This window comes from Cherax quadricarinatus, chromosome 25, assembly GCF_038502225.1.
Source record: "Cherax quadricarinatus isolate ZL_2023a chromosome 25, ASM3850222v1, whole genome shotgun sequence".
In the NCBI taxonomy this organism is placed as follows: Eukaryota; Metazoa; Arthropoda; class Malacostraca; order Decapoda; family Parastacidae; genus Cherax; species Cherax quadricarinatus.
Genome location: NC_091316.1, coordinates 2,597,924 through 2,621,463, shown reverse-complemented (window position 1 = coordinate 2,621,463; position 23,540 = coordinate 2,597,924). Strand labels below are relative to the sequence as shown.

At 39.6% G+C, this 23,540-nt stretch overlaps 1 protein-coding gene across 1 annotated transcript in view; it reads left to right on the top strand.

Annotated features, from left to right (window-relative positions):
• Positions 1-23,540, top strand: part of LOC128690061 (dnaJ homolog subfamily C member 21) — a 35,540-nt gene that overhangs the window by 5,738 nt on the left and 6,262 nt on the right. Inside the window, exons 6-11 of the mRNA XM_053778618.2 lie at positions 6,091-6,204; positions 6,485-6,601; positions 13,582-13,725; positions 14,939-15,126; positions 15,953-16,086; positions 22,888-23,381. Coding sequence (XP_053634593.2) covers positions 6,091-6,204; positions 6,485-6,601; positions 13,582-13,725; positions 14,939-15,126; positions 15,953-16,086; positions 22,888-23,381 — 1,191 coding nt within the window. The remainder of the gene's footprint in view (positions 1-6,090; positions 6,205-6,484; positions 6,602-13,581; positions 13,726-14,938; positions 15,127-15,952; positions 16,087-22,887; positions 23,382-23,540) is intronic.

Below are 23,540 nucleotides of genomic sequence, written 5' to 3'. Positions count from 1 at the left end.
TTGCTCTGAAGATCCTACACAAATTCTTTATCAATTGATAGAAAGGCTAAGCTTTGCAATCTTTTTCCTTCCATTAAGGTGCCTTTTAAGGTGTCTTGAGGCTGGTGAAGGACCCTTGATACAGGAAATTTGAGCTGCCCTCTTCCTTAGATTAAACCTGAATACTTCTCATTCCTCAGGCAATAAATAACCTTTTTGTTTAGTTCTCTGCCATTCTTAAAATAATTTAATATCTTTCTTGACTGAGAATTTTTTGGAGTAAGTTTTAGTCCATCTCAAAGCAAAGTAAGTGCACTCTACAGACATAGTTGTTGGGGAGGGAAGGAGGACTGCGAGTACACAGTGCTTTCATGACCCAAATCTCTAGTAAAAGGAATTCTGCTAAGTGATGGCAACATTTATTAAGGGAAAATTTCCATCATCAGAATACTTTTCACAGTATGTCAAATGGATCCAAATTCTATTTACTGTAGTATACTGGAGAGAGGGGGTAAAGGAGGTTTTGTGGGTAAGGGGCTTGGACTTCCAGCAAGCGTGCGTGAGCGTGTTAGATAGGAGTGAATGGAGACGAATGGTACTTGGGACCTGACGATCTGTTGGAGTGTGAGCAGGGTAATATTTAGTGAAGGGATTCAGGGAAACCGGTTATTTTCATATAGTCGGACTTGAGTCCTGGAAATGGGAAGTACAATGCCTGCACTTTAAAGGAGGGGTTTGGGATATTGGCAGTTTGGAGGGATATGTTGTGTATCTTTATATGTTTATGCTTCTAGACTGTTGTATTCTGAGCACCTCTGCAAAAACAGTGATAATGTGCGAGTGTGGTGAAAGTGTTGAATGATGATGAAAGTATTTTCTTTTTGGGGATTTTCTTTCTTTTTTGGGTCACCCTGCCTCGGTGGGAGACGGCCGACTTGTTGAAAAAAAAAAAAAAAAAAAAAAAATGAATTTTGGGAAAAATACTTTCTTGCCAGAAGCTTTGTGACATCACATTTCAGGTGGCCCTCCAGGCTGCAATATCCTCACCCCTTCTTCGGAGTTCAGGCACTGTACTTTCCACCTTCAGGACTCGAGTCCAGCTAGCCAGTTTTCTTGAATCCCTTCATAAATGTTACCCTGCACATACTCCAAGTGGATAAATATAAGTTTAATTAATAGATTGCATTCTATGTCTGGTAGTGTTATCATTTTAAAAACACTGGAAGAAGGCAGAAGAGACAGCTGCAAATTGAATGTTGCATATTTAAGGGACAGATTTTCAAGTGAAAAACTCTCCTGTCTTGCAAGTTTCTAAAATCTGCATTCCAGTTGCACCAGGTTTAAATTCACAGATAAATAAAAGCACAGAATGCAGCATACAGTTAAATAATATATTAATAATAGATGGGGTTGTAAGAGAAGTAAATGCGAGGGTCTTGGTAAGAGGTGTGGAGTTAAAAGATAAAAGAATCACACATAAAGTGGGAGTTGTCACAGTTGCTCTTTGCTGATGACACTGTGCTCTTGGGTGATTCTGAAGAGAAGTTGCAGAGGTTGGTGGATGAATTTGGTAGGGTATGTAAAAGAAGAAAATTGAGAGTGAATACAGGAAAGAGTAAGGTTATGAGGATAACAAAAAGATTAGGTGATGAAAGATTGGATATCAGATTGGAGGGAGAGTGTATGGAGGAGATGAATGTATTCAGATATTTGGGAGTGGACGTGTCAACGGATGGGTCTATGAAAGATGAGGTGAATCATAGAATTGATGAGGGGAAAAGGGTGAGCGGTGCACTTAGGAGTCTGTGGAGACAAAGAACTTTGTCCTTGGAAGCAAAGAGGGGAATGTATGAGAGTATAGTTTTACCAACACTCCTGTATGGGTGTGAAGCATGGGTGATGAATGTTGCAGCAAGGAGAAGGCTGGAGGCAGTTGAGATGTCATGTCTGAGGGCAATGTGTGGTGTGAATATAATGCAGACAATTCGTAGTTTGGAAGTTAGGAGGAGGTGCGGGATTACCAAAACTGTTGTCCAGAGGGCTGAGGAAGGGTTGTTGAGATGGTTCGGACATGTAGAGAGAATGGAGCGAAACAGAATGACTTCAAGAGTGTATCAGTCTGTAGTGGAAGGAAGGCGGGGTAGGGGTCGGCCTAGGAAAGGTTGGAGGGAGGGGGTAAAGGAGGTTTTGTGTGCGAGGGGCTTGGACTTCCAGCGGGCATGCGTGAGCGTGTTTGATAGGAGTGAATGGAGACAAATGGTTTTTAATACTTGACGTGCTGTTGGAGCGTGAGCAAAGTAACATTTATGAAGGGATTCAGGGAAACCGGCAGGCCGGACTTGAGTCCTGGAGATGGGAAGTACAGTGCCTGCACTGTACTTCCCATCTCCAGGACTCAAGTTGCAGTTTAAAAACTGTAGTGCAAAGCACTCTTCTGCCAAGACAGTGATGGAGTGAATGATGGTGAAAGTTTTTCTTTTTCAGGCCACCCTGCCTTGGTGGGAATCGGCCAGTGTGCTAATAAATAATAAATAAATAATTTAATTTCAAAGGGAAGAATTTTTATAGAGTCAGCAATGTTTACTCTGCTTTTTAGGAATACAGGCCACTGAATGAAAGGAAACTGAAGTTTAGAAGATTAATCTGCCAGGTCCATGGCCTGGTGGCAAGAGCTCTCACTTCACACTGCAAGTGGTCCGGGTTCAATTCCTGGCAAGGGTAGAAACATTGAGCGTGTTTCCTTACACCTGTCGCCTGTGTTCACCCATCAGTAAAGTGGGTACGTGGGTGTTAGTTGATTAGTGTGGGTCACATCCTTTGGCAAAATTGATCTAATTTGCCCGAAATGCTCTGCATAACAAGGGGCTTTCGATGTAGTAATATGTCATTGATGTCAGCTAGGCCTGTATACCTTGTACATTTTTTTTTTTTTTTTCCAACAAGTTGGCCGTCTCCCACCGAGGCAGGGTGACCCAAAAAGAAAGAAAATCCCCAAAAAGAAAATACTTTCATCATTCAACACTTTCACCTCACTCATACATAATCACTGTTTTTGCAGAAGTGCCCAGAACACAACAGTTTAGAAGCATATACACATAAGATATACAACATATCCCTCCAAACTGCCAATATCCCAAACCCCTCCTTTAAAGTGCAGGCATTGTACTTCCCATTTCCGGTACTCAAGTCCAGCTATATAAAAACAACCGGTTTCCCTGAATCCCTTCACTAAATATTACCCTGCTCACAATCCAATAGCTCGTCAGGTCCCAAATACCATTTGTCTCCATCCACTCCTATCTAACATGCTCACGCATGCTTTCTGGAAGTCCAAGCCCTTCGCCCACAAAACCTCCTTTACCCCCTCACTCCAACCTTTTCGAGGATGACCCTTGCCCCACCTTCCTTCCTCTACAGATTTATACGCTCTCCATGTCATTCTACTTTGATCCATTCTCTCTAAATGACCAAACCACCTCAGCAACCCCTCTTCAGCCCTATGGCTGATACAGTGGACCCCCGGTTTACGATCAGCTCCCAATGCGACCAATTATGTAAGTGTATTTATGTAAGTGCATTTGTATGTGTATGATTGGGGGTCTGAAATGGACTAATCTAATTCACAATATTCCTTATGGGAACAAATTCGGTCAGTACTGGCACCTGAACATACTTCTGGAATGAAATAATATCGTAAACCGGCGGTCCACTGTACTTTTATTAACTCTACACCTCCTAATTTCCATACTCTGAATTCTTTGCATAATATTTACACCACACATTGCCCTTAGACAGGACATCTCCTCCGCCTCCAGTCACCTCCTCGCTGCAGCATTTACAACCCAAGCTTCACACCCATGTAAGAGTGTTTGTACCACTATACTTTCATACATTCCCTTCTTTGCCTCCATAGATAATGTTTTTTGCCCCACATATACCTCAATGCACCACTCACCTTTTTTCCTTCATCAATTCTATGGTTAACCTCATCCTTCATAAATCCATCCGCTGACACGTCAACTCCCAAATATCTGAAAACATTCACTTCTTCCTTACCCCTCGTCTCCAATTTGATATCCAATTTTTCTTTATCTAAATCATTTGATACCCACATCACCTTACTCTTTTCTATGTTCACTTTCAACTTTCTACCTTTAAACACTCTCCCAACTCGTCCACTAACCTTTGCAACTTTTCTTTAGAATCTCCCATAAGCACAGTATCATCAGCAAGAAGTAACTGTGTCAATTCCCATTTTGTATTTGATTCCCCATAATTTAATTCCACCCCTCTCCTGAACACCCTTGCATTTACTTCTTTTACAACCCTATCTGTAAATATATTAAACAACCATGGTGACATTACACATCCCTGTCTAAGACCTACTTTTACCGGGAAGTAGTCTCCCTCTCTTCTACACACCCTAACCTGAGCCTCACTATCCTCATAAAAACTCTTTACAGCATTTAGTAACTTACCACCTATTCCATATACATGTACTTGCAACATCTGCCACATTGCTTCCCCTATACACACTATCATATGCCTTTTCTAAATCCATAAATGCAATGAAAACTTCCTTTCCTTTATCTAAATACTGTTCACATATATGTTTCAATGTAAATACTTGATCAACAAACCGGCCATATCCCACCGAGGCAGGGTGGCCCAAAAAGAAAAACCAAAGTTTCTCTTTTTAAATTTAGTAATTTATACAGGAGAAGGGATTACTAGCCCCTTGCTCCCTGCATTTTAGTCGCCTCTTACAACACGCATGGCTTACGGAGGAAGAATTCTGTTCCACTTCCCCATGGAGATCACAGTATATAAACAAGAACAAGAAGTAGTAAGAAAATAGAAGAAAACCCAGAGGGGTGTGTGTATATATATATATAGTATATGCTTGTACATGTATGTGTAGTGTGACCTAAGTGTAAGAAGAAGTAGCAAGACATAACTGAAATCTTGCATGTTAGAAACTCTGGGTACCACTTTATTATTATTATTATTATTATTATTATTATCATCATCATCATACGCGTACATTTGCTTTGCATTTTTTATTTCTTCGATATTACTCTGTAGTTTTCAGTGTCTAGATTACAACTTCAAATGCCCATCTGAATGTTTTTTTTTTATTTAAAATACTAACCAGTATATTTTGTTAAAGTACATTTATGTTTTTAAGCAGTCTTTTAGACAGTTTTGTTCCTGACAGCCATTATAAAGGCAATTTTATTTGATGACAGAGATCTTTGTTAATGGATGAATTAGAAATAAATTGACAAGTCAGCATGGTCACTGGTCACAATAACACTACTCGTATCTAACACAGAGTAGCCATTCCCTCATTAGGTATCTCTCATTTGTGCTCCTTCTAATGTACTAAGATGTAGCTTGCTTTTTATTGTTATAAAAAAATATATATAATTATTGTAAATAATGATAACTAATACCATGTCAGCTTCATATTTGTTAGACATTATTAAGCATTACATATGCTATATGTATTACGTAAAATTTTAGCAAGGCTGGGTTAAGCTGCTGAATTTTGGTACAGATTGAAAAATTGCATACCCTGTTCATTCTGAGGCATTAAGTTAGGCAGTTGAAATACATGTATATCTAATTTAAATAATTTAGCATGCTTAGTCACAATACTGTAAGTGCTGTGCGTCTCTGTATTTGCAAAATTTGTTTGCAGCTCTTTGCAGGTTCATGTGCTTTTCACATTCACTATTTGTTTTACCTATAACAATGCCTTTCTTTAATATTGTATATTCTGTATCTAATGACTGTTGACTTTATTACTTATGCAGTGTAATAAACTATTGCACTTTATTTTTTAAACAAAATCCAGTACTATGCAGTATCGTGAAAATCTGCCAGTTTATTTACAGATCACAAATAATATTTCTAGTTTCCTTTTAAAGATCTCTTGTTTTTGTGCTGGCATTATTTCTTATATTTGTTGATAGAAAGTTGAAGAGCTAAGGACCTCAGATGCTGATGCTGTATCATAACTATGTTTATGGCACCTCTACTTTTCATGGTGTAGGCATTGTACAGTACTTCTCATGTATATATATTAAATTGTTTATTTTTTTATAGGATGTAGCTGAATTTTATGGTTATTGGTCAAGTTATTGCACATCAATGGATTTCCATTGGGCTGATGAGTTTGATATCCGTGAAGCACAGCGAATGGGACGCTGGGTAGAGAAAGTAGGTACAACTGTTTCAGTAACTGAATTTGTTAATTCAGATTCACAATGTTCCTTTTATAGTAATTTTTTTTTTTATAAATGGAAGATACTGCAACTGTAATTACAATTTTGTTTATTATGAGGTTTAAATGACAGAAATTTAAAAGACAGTTTCTCTTTATGATAAGTAAATGTGTATGAATACTTGAACTTTTGCAGCTTTTTTTAATGGTTATTCATGGTAAAATGAAACTTTATATTTATTTACTTACCTAATGCTCTTTGTATTTTGTTTTTAGAAAATTGAGAAGGATAACAATAAGGCTCGTCAAAAGGCCCGCAGGCAATTTAATGAAGAAGTCAGAGCACTTGTTGCATTTGTCCGAAAGAGAGATAAGCGCTGGTTGGCACGCAAGGTAGTAAGGTGGTTTCTTTTCCAAGTAAAGCTATTATGAAAGGTAATAAAGATAAGTTTGTGTTAATGTGTTGCATCATGGCTTCATGAGATTGACAGAGTATTTGATGGTAAAGTAATGGGAAATACTGATAATGATTTAGATTCACTCAGCATCCAAGTTATACATGTTAGAGTTTTTTTTTTTTTTTTTTTTTTTATTATCACACTGGCCGATTCCCACCAAGGCAGGGTGGCCCGAAAAAGAAAAACTCTCACCATCATTCACTCCATCACTGTCTTGCCAGAAGGGTGCTTCACACTACAGTTTTTAAACTGCAACATTAACACCCCTCCTTCAGAGTGCAGGCACTGTACTTCCCATCTCCAGGACTCAAGTCCGGCCTGCCGGTTTCCCTGAACCCCTTCATAAATGTTACTTTGCTCACGCTCCAACAGCACGTCAAGTATTAAAAACTATTTGTCTCCATTCACTCCTATCAAACACGCTCATGCATGCCTGCTGGAAGTCCAAGCCCCTCGCACACAAAACCTCCTTTACCCCCTCCCTCCAACCTTTCCTAGGCCGACCCCTACCCCGCCTTCCTTCCACTACAGACTGATACACTCTTGAAGTTATTCTGTTTCGCTCCATTCTCTCCACATGTCCGAACCACCTCAACAACCCTTCCTCAGCCCTCTGGACAACAGTTTTGGTAATCCCGCACCTCCTCCTAACTTCCAAACTATGAATTCTCTGCATTATATTCACACCACACATTGCTCTCAGACATGACATCTCCACTGCCTCCAGCCTTCTCCTCGCTGCAACATTCATCACCCATGCTTCACACCCATATAAGAGCGTTGGTAAAACTATACTCTCATACATTCCCCTCTTTGCCTCCAAGGACAAAGTTCTTTGTCTCCACAGACTCCTAAGTGCACCACTCACCCTTTTCCCCTCATCAATTCTATGATTCACCTCATCTTTCATAGACCCATCTGCTGACACGTCCACTCCCAAATATCTGAATACATTCGCCTCCTCCATACTCTCTCCCTCCAATCTGATATCCAATCTTTCATCACCTAATCTTTTTGTTATCCTCATAACCTTACTCTTTCCTGTATTCACTTTCAATTTTCTTCTTTTGCACACCCTACCAAATTCATCCACCAATCTCTGCAACTTCTCTTCAGAATCTCCCAAGAGCACAGTGTCATCAGCAAAGAGCAACTGTGACAACTCCCACATTATGTGTGATTCTTTATCTTTTAACTCCATGCCTCTTGCCAAGACCCTCGCATTTACTTCTCTTACAACCCCATCTATAAATATATTAAACAACCACGGTGACATCACACATCCTTGTCTAAGGCCTACTTTTACTGGGAAATAATTTCCCTCTTTCCTACATACTCTAACTTGAGCCTCACTATCCTCGTAAAAACTCTTCACTGCTTTCAGTAACCTACCTCCTACACCATACACCTGCAACATCTGCCACATTTCCCCCCTATCCACCCTGTCATACGCCTTTTCCAAATCCATAACTGCCACAAAGACCTCTTTAGCCTTATCTAAATACTGTTCACTAATATGTTTCACTGTAAACACCTGGTCCACACACCCCCTACCTTTCCTAAAGCCTCCTTGTTCATCTGCTCTCCTATTCTCCATCTTACTCTTAATTCTTTCAATAATAACTCTACCATACACTTTGCCAGGTATACTCAACAGACTTATCCCCCTATAATTTTTGCACTCTCTTTTATCCCCTTTGCCTTTATACAAAGGAACTATGCATGCTCTCTGCCAATCCCTAGGTACCTTACCCTCTTCCATACATTTATTAAATAATTGCACCAACCACTCCAAAACTATATCCCCACCTGCTTTTAACATTTCTATCTTTATCCCATCAATCCCGGCTGCCTTACCCCCTTTCATTTTACCTACTGCCTCACGAACTTCCCCCACACTCACAACTGGCTCTTCCTCACTCCTACAAGATGTTGTTCCTCCTTGCCCTATACACAAAATCACAGCTTCCCTATCTTCATCAACATTTAACAATTCCTCAAAATATTCCCTCCATCTTCCCAATACCTCTAACTCTCCATTTAATAACTCTCCTCTCCTATTTTTAACTGACAAATCCATTTGTTCTCTAGGCTTTCTTAACTTGTTAATCTCACTCCAAAACTTTCTTATTTTCAACAAAATTTGTTGATAACATCTCACCCACTCTCTCATTTGCTCTCTTTTTACATTGCTTCACCACTTTCTTAACCTCTCTCTTTTTCTCCATATACTCTTCCCTCCTTGCATCACTTCTCCTTTGTAAAAACTTCTCATATGCTAACTTTTTCTCCCTTACTACTCTCTTCACATCATCATTACACCAATCGCTCCTCTTTCCTCCCGCACCCACTTTCCTGTAACCACAAACTTCTGCTGAACACTCTAACACTACATTTTTAAACCTACCCCATACCTCTTCGACCCCATTGCCTATGCTCTCATTAGCCCATCTATCCTCCAATAGCTGTTTATATCTTACCCTAACTGCCTCCTCTTTTAGTTTATAAACCTTCACCTCTCTCTTCCCTGATGCTTCTATTCTCCTTGTATCCCATCTACCTTTTACTCTCAGTGTAGCTACAACTAGAAAGTGATCTGATATATCTGTGGCCCCTCTATAAACATGTACATCCTGAAGTCTACTCAACAGTCTTTTATCTACCAATACATAATCCAACAAACTACTGTCATTTCGCCCTACATCATATCTTGTATACTTATTTATCCTCTTTTTCTTAAAATATGTATTACCTATAACTAAACCCCTTTCTATACAAAGTTCAATCAAAGGGCTCCCATTATCATTTACACCTGGTACCCCAAACTTACCTACCACACCCTCTCTAAAAGTTTCTCCTACTTTAGCATTCAGGTCCCCTACCACAATTACTCTCTCACTTGGTTCAAAGGCTCCTATACATTCACTTAACATCTCCCAAAATCTCTCTCTCTCCTCTGCATTCCTCTCTTCTCCAGGTGCATACACGCTTATTATGACCCACTTCTCGCATCCAACCTTTACTTTAATCCACATAATTCTTGAATTTACACATTCATATTCTCTTTTCTCCTTCCATAACTGATCATTCAACATTACTGCTACCCCTTCCTTTGCTCTAACTCTCTCAGATACTCCAGATTTAATCCCATTTATTTCCTCCCACCGAAACTCCCCTACCCCCTTCAGCTTTGTTTCGCTTAGGGCCAGGTATGTTAGTGAATTATGGTAAAGAAACATTTTTTAGTCATGCATTGGAGTCAGATTTTGTATTAAAAATTAATGAATTAATGTCATGACTAAAATAGGAAGAGAAAGATAATAAATGATAAGAAAAAGAGTGTGGGATTGACATATAGCTTGCTGCTCAGTGGTATCACCTTTTGCACCTAGATTCATTTCCATATGGGCAAATCTGTACACTTCTCGCCCCCTGTTCATGTAGCAGTAAATAGGTAGATGGGTGTTAATTGGCATATTGCTGGCATCATGATAGGGCTGGGCTTTGAAATAAACTGAAGTAGGAGACAAATTAAATACACTAAAAAAATTTATTAAACTGATTCCAAACAAATTGCTCCATTTTAAGTATGTACTACTGTATTTTCCAGCATATAAGGTGCACCCCAGTTTGGCTGTCGATTGTTGACTGATGGCTGCTTTACAGTTATTTACAACTGTTGAAGCTTCTTTGCTTTTTACATACTGGTAATATATAAATTATATTTTATAATAGTTACTAATCACTCAAAAGTAACCTGAGGAACAGTTTTGTAAGCGGGGGTTACTTAATTTAGTTTACCAACACCACAGCACTGAAACCACCACTTGCCCATAACCCAAAGCCTACCCTTGTTCCTGACCTTGAGCATATATGGCACAGGGTGATTTTCCGAGTTTTTTTTTCTTTTCAATGAGAAAAGGTCTGCCTTGTATGCCAGAAAATACAGTAGTTCAATAGTTGGCTTTTGTTAGCAGAGACAGTGCTGTCTTAGTCAGTTATAGTACAGTGATGTCCTTCTCTGATGATTCCATTCTCTGTCACACACACTGCAGCACCACTTTCTATTTTCTTATATTTAAACACCATCCTTTTGCTTTGTTTTTTATACTACTTGTCTTTTGTCTTCTCTGATTTTTCTTCTTTCCTGATACACTGGTACAGTGGAACCTTGTTTTTCAGTCGTAATCCATTCCAGAAGGTCGGCCTAAATTCAAAGCAATATTTCCCATAAGAATTAATGTAAATACAATTAATCCGTTCCAAGAGGAGGAGGAGTTTGTTTGGAGGCAGGACAAGATTCTCTGCTCCCTGAGCTTTGTCATACCTTGTCTTAAAGCTATGTATAGTTCCTGCCTCCACTACATCACTTGCTCAACTATTCCACTTCCTGACAACTCTATAACTGAAGAAATACTTCCTAACATCCCATGTTGCTATTATGTTTCCCCTAACCCTCCTGTCTTCGTGTCATCACGCCGATTTTTGTGTGTGTGCGCGCGTGCATACTCAACTAGTTGTGGTTGCAGGGTCGAGTCACAGCTCCTGGCCCCGCCTCTTCACCAGCTGCTACTAGGTCACTCTTCCTGCTTCGTGAGCTTTATCATACTTCTTCTTAAAGCTGTGTATGGATCCTGCCTCTACTACATCACTTCCCAGACTGTTCCACTTCCTGACAACTCTGTGACTGAAAAAATACTTGCTAACATCCCTGTGATTCATCTGAGTCTTCAACTTCCAACTGTGACCCCTTATTGCTGTGTCCCATCTCTGGAACATTGTCTTTGTCCACCTTGTCTATTCCTCTCAGTATTTTATAAGTTATCATATCCCCCCATCTCTCCCGTCTTCCAATGTCATCAGGTTCATCTCCCTTCACCTCTCCTCCTAGGACATACCCCTTAGCTCCAGGACTAGTCTTGTTGCAAATCTTTGCACTTTGTCTGGCTTCCTTTCATGCTTGGCTAGGTGTGGGTTCCAAACTGGTACTGCATACTCCAATGTGGGCCTAATGTACACAGTGTACAGGGTCCTGAACGATTCCTTATTAAGATGTCGGAATGCTGTTCTTAGGTTTGCTAAGCGCCCGTGTGCTGCAGCAGTTATTTGGCTGATGTGCGCCTCCAGAGATGTGCCCAGTGTTATACTCGCCCCAAAATCCTTTTCCTTGAGTGAGGTTTGTAGTCTGTGGCCTCCTAGAGTGTACTCCATCTGTGGTCTTCTCTGCCCTTCCCCAGTCTTCATGACTTTGGATTTGGTGGGGTTGAACTCCAGGAGCCAGTTGTAATAAAGTTGGTGTGTACTCTCCTAATTGTGGTTGCAGGGGTCGAGTGTACTCGCCTAATTGTGGTTGCAGAGGTAGAGTGTACTCACCTAATTGTGGTTGCAGGGGTCGAGACTCGGCTCCTGGCCCTGCCTCTTCACTGAGTGCTACTAGGTCCTCTCTCTCCCTGCTCCATGAGCTTTATCATACCTCATCTTAAAGCTATGTATAGTTCCTGTCTCCACTACTTCATTTGCTAGGCTATTCCACTTCCTGACTACTCTGACTGAAGAAATACTTCCTAACATCCCTTTGACTCATCTGGGTCTTCAACTTCAAATTGTGACCCCTTGTTTCTGTGTCCCCTGTCTGGAACATCCTGTCTCTGTCCACCTTGTCTATTCCACACAGTATTTTGTATGCCGTTATAATGTCTCCCCTAACCTTCCTGTCCTCCAGTGTTGTCAGGCTGATTTCCCTTGACCTTTCTTCGTAGGACATTCCCCTTAGGTCTGAAACTAACCTTGTCGCAAACCTTTGCACTTTCTCTAATTTCTTGACGTGCTTGATCAAGTGTGGGTTCCAAACAGGTGCTGCATACTTCAGTATGGGCCTGACGTACACTGTGTACAGTGTCTTGAACGATTCCTTACTAAGGTATCGGAATGCCATTCTCAGGTTTGCCAGGCACCCATATGCTGCAGCAGTCATCTGGTTGATGTGTGCTCCCGGAGAAGTGCTCGGTGTTATACTCACCCCAAGATTTTTCTCCTTGAGTGAGGTTTGCAGTCTTTGGCTACCAAGCCTATACTTCGTCTGCGGTCTTCTTTGCCCTTCCCCGATCTTCATGACTTTGCATTTGGCAGGGTTAAATTCGAGAAGCCAGTTGCTGGACCAGGCACCCAACCTGCTCAGGTCTCTTTGAAGTCCTACCTGATACTCATCTGATTTAATTCTCCTCATTAACTTCACATCATCTGCAAACAGGGACATTTCAGAGTCTATCCCTTCCATCATGTCATTCACATATATCAAAAATAGCACTGATCCTAGGACTGACCCCTGTGGGACCCCGCTCGTCACAGGTGCCCATTGTGATACCTCATCACGTACCATGACTCGTTGTTGCCTCCCTGTCAGGTATTCTCTGATCCATTGCAGTGCCCTTCCTGTTATACGTGCCTGATCCTCTAGCTTCTGCACTAATCTCCTGTGAGGAACTGTGTCGAAGGCCTTCTTGTGGTCCAAGAAGATGTGTATGTGTGTGTGTGTGTACTCACCTAGTTGTACTCACCTAGTTGAGGTTGCGGGGGTCAAGTCCGAGCTCCTGGCCCCGCCTCTTCACTGATCGCTACTAGAGTGTGTGTGTGTGTGTGTGTGTGTCATTTTTTGTATGAATGTCAGCGTGTGTGCGTAGCTGGATTATCAGAATTATAGCTTCTTCATAAATCATACATTTAGGCCTATACATTTAATAATTCTTAATATACTATTCAACTAACTATATATAGTTGCACATATTTTTCTTGTCATTACATTTTTTGTTTTTGAATTTAAAGCATAATATATCATAATGAGAACATTTGTAAAATTTAAGAGAATTTAAAGTTGATGATTTAAACATTAACTTATTTTTTTTATATTTCCGTAAGAAAATTATTGAAGCCAAGATAGTTGAAAATGCGCAGAAACAAGAAGCAGCTCAACGCCGGCAGCGAGAGGCAAGACAAATGAAGATGAAGGAAGATATTGAGCAAGAGAAAGCTAACTTGGCAGCTTATGAAGATGAACTCAAGGTATGTTGAAGGTGTAGGAACTTCTCTGCTAAATGGTCCCTTGAAGCTGGTGAAAGACTCTCAATTCAAGGAGTTGGAGGTACTTTCCCCTTCCTTAAATCAAACCTCATTACCTCCACCCAACTCCTTCCATTCCACAGATGTTGTATGATGTTAATGGTTTCAGTATTTCTCCATATAATAAATATGTTCTCTTTGCTGATAACAGTTCTTTTTGGAGATTCTGAAGACAAGTTGCAAAGGTTGGTGAGCAAATTTGGAAAGTTAGGTAAAAATGAGCATAGAAAAAGAAGGGTTACGAGGGTAATAAAGAAAAAAGTCTAGCGGTAATAGACAAAAGGAAGGAAGCATGTTGGAAGTGCATTTACATATTTTGGATTGGACATATCAGCAGATAGCTCTGTGAAAGATGAGGTGAACCATAGAGTAATTGAGGGAAGTAAAAGGTGAGTGGTGTGTTGTTGAGGCATCTGTTGAAAGAAAAGTTTAGCTATGGTGGCAAAAAGAGAGAAAATGTGCCAGAGTCTAATTGTGTCAACATTTTCATGGATGTGAGGCATGAGTTTTGCATATTGCAGTGAGTAGGCAGCTAGAGGCAGTGGAAATGTCATTTGTGAGCAATGTGTGGCTTGAATATGCAGAGGATTCATAGTGTATAAAGTAAAAGGTGATTTGTAGTCACCAAGGGTATAATTCAGAGGGTTGAGGAGAGTTTGTTGAGGTGGGTTGTGCATGTAGAGAAGAGGGAAAGGGATAGGTTGATGAAGAGTGTGTGTAAATTGTGAGTGAAAGGTAGGAGGGGTAGGGATCATCCCAGGAATTGTTGGAGGGAGGAGGTAAAAGAGGCATTGAGTTTCAGGGGCTTGAGCATCCAGCAGGCTTGTGTAATTGTGTTAAATTGGAGTGAATGGAGATGAGTAATTTTTAATGGATGTGCTGCTGGAGAGCAATGTAACTTCTGTGAAGGGATTCAAGGAAACTGGTTAGCCAAACTTAAGTCCTGTACGTGGAAAAGGCAGTACCTGCACTGGAGGATGGGTAGGGATGTTACAGTTGGAAGGTAATCTGAATTGCACTGTTGACACACATGCTGGTAAGACAGCATTTGAATGAATGATGGTTTATTTATGTCATTTGACAGTAAATTAACTTGCATGCGTAATTGAAGAATGGAGCAGCTTTGACAATAAATAGATTTGTTTCTGTTTTACAGGCAATGGAGGAAAAGTTTGCCAATGAGTGGGGCCTTACAGAAAGTGATAGTGATGATGATCTTGAGGAGGATGAAGTGGAAATAAATGAATTAAGAGAAGATAAGGGAGACCTTGAAGAAAGTGAAGAGAGACTTCTAGATAACTTGTATTGTGTGGCCTGTAACAGATATTTCAAAACTGAAAAATCGTTAAGTATTGATTTAATTTTATTGTTTAGCTGTGTATAGTACATGTAATTAGATAACTGCATTTATGTTGAAATATTTTATATATTGATGGATCTATTTCATACTTATTGTCCAGTCACTTATAGAAATTTGCAGTTGTTACTCTACATTGTGTTTTCACAAAATTGTATTAGTGACTTATTTTCCTTTTACTCAGTGTTTGTACACATTTATCTATCTTTACTAGTTGGCAGTTGCTGCTGCCACCATTGTCATCCTCCTCTTCTTCCTCCTGGGTTTATTATGTTGCAATTTGTTATGTAATAATATAGTGTATTAACTTGTACATATATTAATTTCTCATACTTTTTTAGTATTTGGTAGTTAGATATTGATCTGTGGTTTGTTAGTGGATCTCCACGTTTGTGGATTGGTGTGATCCTGGCTCGCCAGTGTGTGTTTTTGAGAATATTTTGGAATCAAGATATTTTTTTAAAAGTGTTGCAATGGCAGGTGATACCACCTATGCAACTTTCTTAAATATAATGGCATTTCAGATTTATTGATTCTTTATATTTTAGTCATTGTAATACAGTTTTTTGAGGCATGGTTGTAGCCAAGTATAAGTAAAAATGGTGATTAACTGTAAAATAATTTCTGATGTTGGCTAGATTTAATCCTTTGGTTGAGAAGCTGTTGGGTTTATTTTCAATTAGTGACTTGAGTTGGTGGGTTTATTTTCTTTGGCGGGATTGTATTTTGTTTTATTAGATCCTGGGATTTGAGTGTTACAAGTCTTTTTTTATGCAGTTTTTTCACTAAATATATTGTTTGTTTTTTCCTCAGGAAGGAAAGTCATGAACGGTCTAAAAAACACAAAGAAAACTTGGAGAGACTTAAAGCTACAATGTTTGCAGATGAAGAATTGTATTTTACAGCTGATTGTCATGATTCCAAGACGGTGAAAGATAATTCACAAAGTAAGATATTCTGCCAATGTCTGAGATAAGGAAAAATACTATATTTTTAGATTTATATTTACATGGATAATGATAGGAAGGCAAATATCATAAGCTTAATACTCATCAGATTACAAAGTTTTTTAGGAAATTTGCAGTGCATGAAGGAAAATTTGGAATCAAATGTAATTTGTTGAAAAGAGTATTGCAATGGTTAGCAATAATAATTTGAAAGCTTTCTTGTGTATGATGGTGGAGTATTTCACCTACTGGTGATGGGAAGTACAGTGTCTGCACTCTGAAGGAAAGGTGTTAATGCTCCAGTTTTATAACTGTAGTGTAGGCATGCCTCTGGCAAGACAGTGATGGAGTGAATGATGACAGTTTTTCTTTTTCAGGCCACCCTGACTTGGTGGGAAACAAAAAAAATAAAATAAAATCATTATTTATTGCAGAGATTGTGGCTTAACCCTTAAACTGTCCAAACATAGATCTGTGTTTACTCGCGTGGCGCTCTGAATATTTTGAAAAATAATTTTTTTTTTTTTTAATGAAGAGCACATTTTTCTACATGTTATAGAATTAAAAAAAAAAATTAGGGTCAGTACTTACTGAGATATAAGACCATGAAGTTGGTTTTTGATGCTCACCTGACGGCAACATCGACTCCTGCCGCTTCCAGAAGTGTTGCTGATATACCTTTTTTTTTCTCGTGATTTCATAGCCAATCTTTGTTCTGACACTAATATTAAGTACTGAAATAGTGCTCAAATAGTCACAGTCACATTGACAGGTAAACATTTACGCCTGCCTGGATTATTTACTATTGTCTATAAATATATACAAAGTATTTATAGGTCACAGCAATGTTTCAGATACCCTGGCATATACCTTGAAGCATGTTGTTATGAAAGGCTGTTGACAGCCCAGTGACATTTGATAAATGCCCACTGCTCGCTGTATTTGTTATCACTGTTACACAAACGTCTTGTGTGTGTGTCTGTCTGTCTATCTGCCTGTGTGTGTGTGTCTGTCTATCTGCCTGTCTGTCTCTGCTTATCTGTCTTACTGTCTGCCTGGAGTATATGTATATGAAACTCCTTGAAGAATCGTGTTATGACAACTGTTGACAGCTCAGTGACATTTGATAAATGGGAGCTCAGGGGAACCCTGGCTTTATTTGTTTTCACTGATACAAACATGTTTGTCTGTCTGTCTATCTATCTTTGCCTGGAATTTTTGGGTTATCCTAGGTAATTTACACTATGTATAATAACTATACTTATGTGTGCATGTGAGAGAGAGAGAGAGAGACAGACAGACAGAGATATAGACAGAGACAGATCCAATTCCCTAGATCAAGAGCCCCTCACTAGGATCAAGAAACCTTGACGCTGGTGAGGACCTTTCGATCTAGGGAATTGGATCTGTGCTCCAGTTCCTTAAATTAATAATAATAATTATAATAAGTGAACATAGAAAAGAGTAAGGTGATGAGGGTATCAAATGATTTAGATAAAGAAAAATTGGATATCAAATTGGGGAGGAGGAGTATGGAAGAAGTGAATGTTTTCAGATACTTGGGAGTTGACGTGTCGGCGGATGGATTTATGAAGGATGAGGTTAATCATAGAATTGATGAGGGAAAAAAGGTGAGTGGTGCATTGAGGTATATGTGGAGTCAAAAAACATTATCTATGGAGGCAAAGAAGGGAATGAATGAAAGTATAGTAGTACCAACACTCTTATATGGATGTGAAGCTTGGGTGGTAAATGCAGCAGCGAGGAGACGGTTGGAGGCAGTGGAGATGTCCTGTCTAAGGGCAATGTGTGGTGTAAATATTATGCAGAAAATTCGGAGTGTGGAAATTAGGAGAAGGTGTGGAGTTAATAAAAGCATTAGTCAGAGGGCAGAAGAGGGGTTGTTGAGGTGGTATGGTCATTTAGAGAGAATGGATCAAAGTAGAATGACATGGAAAGCATATAAATCTATAGGGGAAGGAAGGAGGGGTAGGGGTCGTCCTCGAAAGGGTTGGAAAGAGGGGGTAAAGGAGGTTTTGTGGGCTAGGGGCTTGGACTTCCAGCAAGCGTGCATGAGCGTGTTAGATAGGAGTGAATGGAGGCGAATGATACTTGGGACCTGACGATCTGTTGGAGTGTGAGCAGGGTAATATTTAGTGAAGGGATTCAGGGAAACCGGTTATTTTCATATAGTCGGACTTGAGTCCTGGAAATGGGAAGTACAATGCCTGCACTTTAAAGGAGGGGTTTGGGATATTGGCAGTTTGGAGGGATATGTTGTGTATCTTTATACGTATATGCTTCTGAACTGTTGTATTCTGAGCACCTCTGCAAAAGCAGTGATAATGTGTGAGTGTGGTGAAAGTGTTGAATGATGATGAAAGTATTTTCTTTTTGGGGATTTTCTTTCTTTTTTGGGTCACCCTTGCCTCGGTGGGAGACGGCCGACTTGTTGAAAAAAAAAAGAATAAATAATAATGAGGAGCTTCAGAACGCCACCACTGTGGAAGCATTTCTCTCATGTTTGCTTGCATTTTTTAGAGTTGTTTGGCCAAATTTCTTTTCTCTAACCATGGGTCCTAGGAAAGTAAGTGCAAAGGACAGTGCTGAGAAGAAAAAGAGGATGATGTCCATGGAATCAGAGCATGAAATCATGGATAAACAAGCGAGGTGTGCTGGTTGTGGGTTAAGGGGGAAGCGGCGAAAGCTCTCTCCTAACTCGGACATTGGCTCAACTGATTGACAGCTCATATCTCGAAAAAACTCGTATGTTGATACACTTGTAAGTCAAGGTTCCACTGTACTATATCTATGTATTTGGATTTTATGATTAGGCTAATAAGTGTTCAGGAATACAGTACTTTTTGTTAACTTTAGGAATTAGTCCTAGCCTATTCATTTTTCAGTCATGTTTTTATTCAGTGTATGTAAATATTGTCATTGAGTTAATGAATATTTTCTTCTTTGAGTCACCTTGCCTTGGCAGATGTACATGAGTTAAAATTAGAATAATTTAATCAGCATGATTAGTTGAGCTATTAGGGCTTTATTTATCCCTTTGACTGTTTACGACGTATAAATATGTCTTACGAGCCAATGTTTCTGATGTATTCATACGCACAAATTCTAGCGGCTTCAAATCAAGCGGGAAAGGCCTGGTAGGCCTACATGAGAGAGAATGGGTCTCAGTGGTCGGTGTGCACCCTGTGAAAAAAATCTGGGACCCAGCGGTGCATTGTGGGAACGCCATCTTGTTAGTCCATTTTCACCATGATTCTCAGTAAGAAGTTCCTCACTCCTCGGCGGATTGGAGGTTTTTTGTTCCCAAGTGATAGCTCTAACAGCGATGAAAATGTCAGTGACAGTGAATTCCAGGGTTTTGAAGTGAGTGTTACTGGAAAAAGTGCCCAGGATAACGTAATTAGTGATGAAAACCCAGTTGACCCACAACCTTCCACCTCTGGTGCTGGGCCGACTTGTTCACGTTCACGTTCGCCTGTACCATTACGAAAGAGGAAACTATTTGGTCGTGTACAACACCCAGATGATAGCAGTGAATGTGATAGTGATAGTGATTTCAAGGTCATTGAAAGCAGTTCTAGTGACAGTGAGGGTGAATATTCCCCAGTGAAGCGGCAGTATGTACGACGTAGCATGCGATCTGGTAGTGTTTCATATGTTGTTCCAAGGGGAAGGAGAAACTCTGGGAGCACATCCCATGGCCCTACACCACGACCTGATAGTGAAGATGACTATATTGTAACGATGGGTATGAATGATGTGAGTGAGGGAGCAGGCAGTGGTGGTGATAGTGAGGGTGGCACGGCCCATGTGGCACCATCAGCGGGCCACGCTACTACCCACGCTGCTGACTCTGCACAACAACCAGCCTCACCCGACCCCACACTCCCACAACCTGCACAACCACAACCACGGTACAATATCCAGACCCCACCAGCAGACCGCATCTGGGATTGGCAGGATGGTGACGAGTTTGTTCCCAGTCCCCATGACTTTGATGAAACACAAAGTGGAATAAAGCCATCATGTCCACTTGGGAACAATGCCAGTGAACTGGACTGCTTTGAGTTATTCTTTGATGAACCCCTGATGGACATCATTGTCAGGGAAACAAACACATGCTGTGATTACACCATGGCAAATACAATTCTCTCACCAAAATCACGGCTACACAAGTGGAAGGAAACAACTGTGGCAGAGATGTACCTGTTTTTTGCCACAATAATGCTTATGCCACATGTGTATAAGCACACTGTCACCACATACTGGGCAACAGAACGCCTGATTTCAACTCCAGGTTTTAGTGACATTATAGGTGTCAGTCGTTTCCTGATACTGTTACGTATGTTACACTTTTCAGACAAAACCAGGCCTGACAGAAGCGACAGGTTATATAAGATAAGAAATGTGTTTATGTACCTGAAACAAAAGTGCTGCATGTATTTTTATCCCTTCAGGAAGCTTGTTATTGATGAGTCCTTGATTTTATTCAAAGGAAGACTCTCATTCAAGCAATATATACCAAGCAAGAGGAAACGCTTTGGTATAAAGCTATTTGTACTGTGTGATTGCAGAAGTGGTCTAGTTTTGGATATCATTGTGTACACTGGCAGTAATACTTTGAGAGATACCATGAAGTTATTGGGTATCTCTGGTGATGTGGTTCGAACAATGATGGAACCATATCTTGGTAAGGGGCATATGTTATTTACTGATAACTGGTACACAAGCCCCTTACTCAGTGATTTCTTGTGAGTGAACTTGACAGACGTGTGTGGCACAGTGCGCCGTAATCGTAAACATATGCCAAGGTTCGACGCTGGTACTCGCAGAGGTCAGGTGCAAGCCTTTGCTGCCAATGACATCATGGCATTTCGGTGGCATGACAAACGTGATGTCACATTATTGACATCAGTTCACTGAAACGAAATGGTACACAGTGGCAGGCACAACAGAGAGACCAATGAACCCATTCTAAAGCCTGCAGCTGTCATGGACTACAACCTCAATATGCGCTTAGTGGACAAATGTGACATGCAGATTGGGTTTGCAGACTGTGTACGCAAGAGTTATAAGTGGTATATAAAACTTTTTTTCCATCTTGTTGATATCTCTATGCTGAATGCTTATAACATATACAAGTTGAAGACCAACAAAACACCAAAATATGGTGAATTTTGCTTGTCAGTAATCAGACAAATAATTGCAAAGCACCAAGGAGCAACACCTGCAATAGACCAGCGCCCACGAAATTACCAACACACGTCATCTCGTTTCAGGCCTGGTGATCACTTCCCCATGCAACTGCCTCCTACTACTGCCAAGAAAAATGCTCAGAAGAGGTGTTATATATGTATGCATACCACAAAATGCCCACAAACACGCAGAGACACTCGTTTTATGTGTTAGGAGTGTCAAGTGCCACTCTGCATATACCCATGTTTCAAAGAGTTCCACAAGCTGCAGCAGTTCTAGGAACAATAGTAATAAACATTGTTTTGTATTGTTTGTTTGTGTAAACAAAGTGTATACACAAACTAATGGTGATAATAGTGATAAAGTTTGTTCAGTTATTGTGTTGTAAACAATGAGTGTATATTTGAAGAATGCACCTTACATTGGTCTCACAGGCCACATAAGTTACCTGGAACAGAAAAATATTGAAAAATGCAAGAAACCTTTGAATTAGAGTAAATAAAAGAATACCGGGTGGGTGGCAGTCGCCACTGTTGCCGTACGCACGTCACTTTCTGCAAACTTTGTGGCTCTATATCTCGGTAAGTACTGATGGCAAAATTTTTTTTTAGGCTTAAAACACTCAGAAAAATATTCCTAACATTTTCATAAGAAATTTTTTTTTTTTTTTGAATATTTGGCGACATAGAATGACAGTTTCAGAGAGGGACCTGAAACAGTCAAAGGGTTAAAGATGTACTTCATTGATGAAATTTGTTATACCTATAATGATGTTTTGGATATTGAATAGCTCCAGTTCAGAGCTGTGCATTCTTAATACTTATGGTTATGCTAATTTTGTCTTCATAATATATTGTAGAGTCTGAATTTTATTGTATTTGTTTTTAATGATGTTTGTTGGAAGGGTGGAATAATTGTTAGTCTGAATTTGGTCTAGTGCAGAAGCAGATGTGTTCTGAATAGTTGATTTAAAGTTTAGCTTTCATTGAGTGATACAGTAGCAAAAGTAAATATGTAAGATATAATTATAATTTTTTTGGCGGGGGGAGGGGGCACCCACCAAAGCTGGGTGCCCCAGAAAAGAAGAAATGCTTGTATCATCACTCACTCCATCAGTGTTTTGCCAGAAGCATGCCTACACTACAGTTAAAAAACTGTGAAAAATACCAACACCCCCTCCTTTGGAGTGCATAATACCTGTACTAGATATGTGTATACCCAATTCAAGAACTATAATTTATGAGGCTCAGAATCCTAAACCCTTTTGATTCTTAGGAAATAGAAAATGGGCAGGGAAGCTCAAAATTCCTTAACTGGAAGGGAAGGATAGGGTTGGTGACATGGGAGGGAAGAATAGGGTACATAAATCCACAATTGTGGAGTCTCAACATTAAGAAACCCTCTAAAAAGTGTCATTTGTGGGAAAATCTTAGCTATCTGGGAGTGATCTTCTGTTATTTGAAGAATGGTGTCTTGTTGTTTTAGATGCAAAAACCATTGCAAGGATGACTTAATAAACATTGTGCATATTCTCGAGTAATGTAACTTTTTGAGCAAAGTTATGTCGTTTGTTTATTTTTATAGGTGAGGAAGATGTAGCTGAGCAACCGAGATCTTCAAAGAAAAAGAAGAAAATGAAAAAAAAGGCTGCAACAGAAGAGCTTACTGATTCACCTGTCTCAGAATCCATTGATAAGAGAAAAAAATCTAAGAGAAAAAACAGACAAAGTGTTGATGAATTAGAAATAAATGTTAAAAATTTTATTGATGAAAGTGAGAGCAAAACTGAGAGTGATCTTCCAGTTATTAATGGGCATGATGAAGCAAATGAACAAAACAAGGAAATATCTGCACAGGTTGAGAGTGAAGAAGAAATTGATAAAAATGAGAAAAATGAAGATGCTGACTCAACCCCTTTAGATAATAAAGATAAAAAGACTGAGAGAACTAAATTAGAACCAGATAGTAGAGAAAGATATGAGAAACCTGAAACCAAACCAAAGTTGAAAGGAAAGAAAGCTAAGGAAGCCAGAAAACAAGCTCGGGAAGCAAATAATTGTGTTGAACAAGATGTACAGGTGAGTGGTAGCACAACACATATTTCAACTAAGTCTCTCTGAAACCATAATTATTTTTTTATATTTGAGCTTTCCATATTTTTTTGTAGTTACATAAATATTTTAAATATTTAAATATAATGAAAGTAGTTTGTTAGATTATGTATTGGTGGATAAAAG